Source organism: Otolemur garnettii, unplaced genomic scaffold (genome assembly GCF_000181295.1).
Source record: "Otolemur garnettii isolate 467f Iridium unplaced genomic scaffold, OtoGar3 scaffold00165, whole genome shotgun sequence".
Taxonomy (NCBI): Eukaryota; Metazoa; Chordata; class Mammalia; order Primates; family Galagidae; genus Otolemur; species Otolemur garnettii.
In genome coordinates this window covers 15,383-21,453 of record NW_003852560.1, presented here as the reverse complement: position 1 = coordinate 21,453, position 6,071 = coordinate 15,383, and the positions used below count along the sequence as shown (strand labels likewise).

Below are 6,071 nucleotides of genomic sequence, written 5' to 3'. Positions count from 1 at the left end.
AAAATTCATTGTATAAATAAATTTTTAAATGAGTGAATGTTGGCATAATCAAAATCTAAACTAGGAATAAAATTTAAGATTTTTATGCCTTTATTTATGAAATTATATATTTGTGAGACCCGTTTTTAAAAAGAAACCAGCCCCTTCTATTTCGAATCTTGACACCTTTCTGAGAGAACTCTAAAATATTTAATACTTATCCATTCTGGTTGTTTTTTTCTGTTAGGTTTTTTTGCAGTTCTCAGGATTTTGTTGACTGTGTAGCAAAGGAGGTGAGCAGCCAACCTCTAGATGAAATTGCTGTCAAGGATAGAGAGACTAATCTGAATGAATCAGATCATCCAGAGCTAGAAGGCAAGAAGCTGGCTGATAGAAATGTAGCACATGCTTCAAGTGATCAGAGTCCAGAGGATGCAACAGTGTTTGCTGAGGAAGACTCTCAGTCTTTTAAGACCAGCCGCTTCACAAGGACCATTTCACCACCTACTTTGGGGACACTAAGAAGTTGTTTTAGCTGGTCTGGAGGTCTTGGAGATTTTTCTAGGACTCCGAGCCCCTCTCCAAGCACAGCCTTACAGCAGTTCCGAAGAAAGAATGATTCCCCCACCTCTCTGCCTGAGAGCAGCATGTCTGATGTGTCTCAGCTAAAGAGTGATGAGTCAGGGGATGAATCTCATCACTCGCATGAAGTGGGGTCTTCACAGTCCCAGGAAAGTGTAGAATTATCCCTGCACAGTTTAAATGCAGCAAGTCTTTCTCAGCCTTCTAATAATGATTCCGAGTCAGAGGTAAGTCAAATTCTAAAGACTTTGTTTTAAATTCATATGTAAGAGAAAATAGGATGTTAATCAGGTAATTGAGAAAAAGAAATTTCATCTACATTGTGGAAATGACTGGCTATTGTAATTTTTCATTCTAAAGCCTGTGTAGAGAAGTTTACATGGTATGCATTTGAATGACTTCTGTCTTTCACATTTTAAACTGCTCTATATTTAATCTAACTCTATACTTCTTGAATCACTGTGTTTCATTAATATATATCTCAAGTTGTGGCCCTGTGAAGACCTAAGCACAATGATATCTATGAAATGAAAAATTATTATAAATGTACTATTTAAATCCTTAATATACTTCTGAATTCAGATAACATTTGAAACCTTTTAAGGAAATGGCCCTTAATGTTATGATATCTGTAAGTTTTATAATTCCAGAAATACATTTTCATTTGCTCATCTTATTCCTGCTAAACTCCCCCCTCTATAACAAAACAAAGTAGTAATACATCTGATTTTCTGTTATTCCATTTTAAATTAATGAAAGCATCCTAACCACTTTTTTCTCCCTTATAAGATATATTTTATTCTGACATAAAATCAAAACCCCAAATGAATACAGTCAGCACCACTTAAAAACAGGGATACAGTCTGGTTTTCTGTGTGTTGTTAGGTGATTTCATCATTGTGGGGACATCATAGAGTAAACATACACACACCTAAATAGTGTGGCTTACCCACATCCCTGGGCTGCAGGATGTAACCTACTGCTCCCAGGCTACAAACTTGCATAGCATGTTACTATACGAAAACTATTGGCAGATGGTAAGTCTTTGTGATCTAAACGTAGAAAGGTGCTGTGTAAATACAGTGAAATATCTTATAGGACTGGACCACTGCCATGTAAGCAGACTATTATTAACCAAGACATTATTATGCAGTAAATAACTTATTGCTCATAAGAGTCAGTGACATTTAAAAATGATGTGATGGGCAGTGCCTGTGGCTCAAAAGAGTAGGGCGCCAGCCCCCGGCCAAAAACTGCAAAAATAATAATAGTAAATAAATAAAAATGATGTGATGGCATAATACCTGTCTTTAACTATTAGTTCTCTCAAATGTACCAATATAACATTCTTTATTTTATCTTTACCAACTATAATTACCAAGTTGTAAACAATGATAGCCACAGTAATATTTGACAGGATTTTGATGTCTGGTAATCTCAAATATCACACAGCATCAAAAAAATCAGTATAGCTTGTATTTAACAAAAAGAAATTATTTCACTCAAGTTCCCAAAGGAAACCTTGAGTTGTATTGGACTCAAAGAAAAAAGCCAAGTTAAAAGGTAGAGGTGGGGCATTTTCACTTGGAGAAATCTGAAATCAGTTTATGTGTTTGAACCCTAAATCTATCCCATGTACTTTTTTTTTTTTTTTTTAGACAGAGCCGCACGTTGTTACTCTTGGTAGAGGGCTGTGGGCTGAAGTGTCACAGCTCACAGCAACCTCAAACTCTTGGGCTCACGCAATCCTTTTGCCTCGGCCCCCTGAGTAGCTGGGACTCCAGGTGCCCACCACACCACCTGGCTTTAGGAGTGTGCTGAACCAAACCCTTAGCTGCCTTTGAAACTTTAGCTTTTGTTTTCCCTTTCTCTTGCTTTGCCTTGAGTTCACACCTACCAAGTCCTGTCCACACGGGTCTAGAATGCCCTCTGTGTTACTGTGAACTTCCTCCACTGTAAGATCATATTTCTTTCTTTTTCACCTCTTACTGCACTTTTTCTTGGCACCATTTGCTTACCACAACAGTTGCTATCTCTTGAACATCGTTCCTAAAACACCATGTCTGTGCGAGGATAGTAGGTCCTCTAAGCACCTTTGAGACATTCTTCCCTCGTTTTCCAGCATGCATCTCTGTTTTGCTTGCTTTTTAAGCTCTTAGCCATGTTTCACCAAGGCGCCTCACCATCCTGCAGGAAGAGGGACTCATTATGCTGGCAGAACTCCACACTCCATCTTCTGGGTTAACTATTTTTTATACTAATCAGTAACAGAAATATGAAAATCTTCCACCAAAAATAAACCGAACAAAGCTAGAAATCATTTATTAAGTCCTCTCTCTACCTGCCAGATGTAGTAAACGCCTCTTAGAATAAGTAGTTAAATTCTCCAAGAGTTAGATGCTGACAGTTAACTTAAAAATGATATAATCTTTCTTTGATTCAGAAAATGTTTCAGAAAACCCTGATGCCTTTTTGGCTTTGTTTTGAGTATTAGTTTTTATCATTTGGTTTTGAAGAAAATGTTTCAACGTTGGAGCTGCTGTTGGTAGTTTACTGGAAGAAAGCAACACCCACAGGTTCTGTTTGTACTGAGTTCATTGACCCTGTTTGAGGTCGTGATCAGCTTAGGATCTTACTCATCGTCTCTAAGAAATGATTTAGCCCAGAGTCACCACTGTTGGCAGCTATGAGGGTGTCCCTACAGTGCGGCTACAAGGCCACATGAGGCCCTCCAGATCCCCAAGTGTAGCCCCTCAGCCAAATCCAAACTAAACAGAACAAATCCCTTTATCCATTCATTGTCCTTATTTTCTTTTCTTCTCTCTCTTTTTTTTTTTTTTTTGAGAAAGAGTCTCACTTTGTTGCTCTCAGTAGAGTGCTGTGCTGTCATAGCTCACAGCAACCTCAACTCTTGGGCTCAAGCAATACTCTTGTCTCAGCCTCCGGAGTAGCTGGGACTACAGGCACCTGCTATAATGCCTGGCTATTTTTTAGAGACGGAGTGTCACACTTGCTCAGACTGGTCTGAACCTGTGAGCTCAGGCAGCCTACCCATCTCAGCCTCCCAGAGTGCTAGGAATACAGGCATGAGCCACCGCACCTGGCCACATTGTCCTTTTTTATTCGACTTTCATGGGAATACAGATTACAAGAGAGCTCTATATCTCTAGAAAAGTCTTATCTGATGGAATAAGATGAAAAGAGTAGGCTTTAAAGTCATTGCCAAAGGTAAAAGAACATTTTATACAATACTGCTCCACTTCTTAAAAGTAGATGTCATTTTTCTCTCTAAAGTTGAACATGTCAGACAATTAAAAGATGTGGAGCTGCCCTGATTCAGCACTTTACTTCTCCAGCTAAAACATCTTGCTAGCTTCTTCAGTAAAACTGGCAGATATTATCCTTTCTATACTTTATGAATTCTATCCCGTGTTTTTACTTATTTTCCATTTTGTTGAATATTGGTTTGTTGTCAGAAAAATTCCATAGTTAAAAATCTAACTTTATTTTATTTTTTGATTTGGGTGATCTAGGAATCTGATTGTAATATTAACTCACCTGATAATCAAGGTAATCAGGCCTCCAAGCCACATTTATCTCATTTTTCAAGAAAAGACACATGTCTAAGGAACAAGGTAAAACATTTGTTTTTCATTTCAGAGGCAATGCATTCTTCTTACTATTATTATTATTTTTATTTTCCTTACTTATACATTTGTACATTAGGTTTCCACTTTTGCCTTCACAGAATTAAAAAGGCCAAATTTAATGACAGTAACAATGTTTAACATAAGGACTGAGAACAAAAACCTCATAAAGAACGAAGATAAATACATTCAGAAAAGAAATCAGATGATTGCTGCAACAAAATATTAAGCAATAATAATAGTAATAATGCAAAGAAAGTAACATTCGCATTGTCAGATAGGAGTATGTCTATTATAGAATACTTGGATCAGTTAACTTATTTTGTTTTTTTTCAAAGTCTCAAACAAATAGACAACTAATATAAATAAAAGTAAAAGATAATTTCAAAAAAACAGATCATGCCAAATCTTATATACAATAGAAAAAGAAATACTTCAAAATCATTCTTCTTAATCTGGATACACCTGATATTAAAATTGGAGAAAATATATTATTATAAAAGGGAAATTACAAACATATTTGCATTCTTATTATTAGAAAATGAAAAATATTGGGAAGTTGAGGCAAGAGAATTGTCTAAGCCCAAGAGCTGGAGGAAAGAAAAGCAAAATTAAAGATTAAAATACCCATATTCTTATTTATACAAAAATACCTATTTTTAGACTTCCTAGAACCAAGTTTTTGCTTTAGTGTGTTTAAGTTTATAAACCTGTTTTCTCTTGCAATATAAAGTTCTTCTCCCATTTACTTGTAATAACTATATGCCATTATAGAGGTTTAGCCAATCCCCTTATTTTGTCATTCACCCTAAAAACTTTTTGCTTTAGCAAATAGTGTCTACAACAAGATCTTAAAAATAAATATTTGAGGATGTATTCTTGAATAATTTATAGGGATGAATTCCATGGAGTGTGGTATTACTGGTCCCAAGGCATGTACGATTTAACTTCCATGTGTATTACCAAAAGGCTTAGTGAGATGAACAATCATATTTAAGAATGTAAGAATTAGGCTATCGTTTCTGGAAAGCAATTTGAAAATCTTTAAATAATTTAAACCAGTAAGTGCATTCTGGAACTTGAGCCTGAGGAAACATTGAGCATTTAAATATAAAAAGAAGTTAAAACTGCATTGTTTACAATGGTGAAAAATTAGAAATAATAACTAAAACTAAGTAAATTATCAAATAGTCATGGGCTTTTTAGCTCATTGGTGGTAGAAATACAAGTGAACTTTTTTCTGTTCTTTTTCTCGTGATTTTCTACAGTGAGCTCATATTATTTTTCTAGTACCAATCTTAAAAATTTTGGTAAATGGTCTTCATATTCATTTGAAAGAACATCCTTATATCACACATAATATAAATATAAATTCCCTCTTAATTGACATGGGCTGCTATGACAAGATATCATAAACTGGGTGACTTTAAGAACAAACGTTGATTTTCCTTAGTTCTGCCAGATTTCCACTGGCACAGAATCAGCCAGACGGCAGCTTCTTACCGTGTCCTCACACGAGAGAGACAGAGATCAGCTCTTTCATGTCTTGTCTTTTAAGGCACCAGTCTCACCTATGAGGGCTACATCCTCTTGACCTAATTGCTTCCCAAAGGAAGCTTAGGAATTCAAGCTGAATTTTAAGGGGACACAATATTCACTACATAGCAAATTCCAGCACATTAAGAGCATAAATGTAAAATATCTAAATATGAGATTATTTTCTAAATCTTTGAGAAGGCCTTTCAAACACATATACTGACTTGGAAAGACATATATGTTATTTTTTGAGTGAAAAGATAAAACGTTATTAAACAATACATATAGCATGGTATTTTTGTTTAAATGCTTAAAAATATTCATGTA

At 35.6% G+C, this 6,071-nt stretch overlaps 1 protein-coding gene across 1 annotated transcript in view; it reads left to right on the top strand.

The window, feature by feature from the left end:
* The window catches only part of EXO1 (exonuclease 1), a 33,675-nt gene that overhangs the window by 20,663 nt on the left and 6,941 nt on the right, over positions 1 to 6,071 (top strand). The window contains exons 11-12 of the mRNA XM_003800076.3: positions 227 to 788; positions 4,095 to 4,196. Coding sequence (XP_003800124.1) covers positions 227 to 788; positions 4,095 to 4,196 — 664 coding nt within the window. The remainder of the gene's footprint in view (positions 1 to 226; positions 789 to 4,094; positions 4,197 to 6,071) is intronic.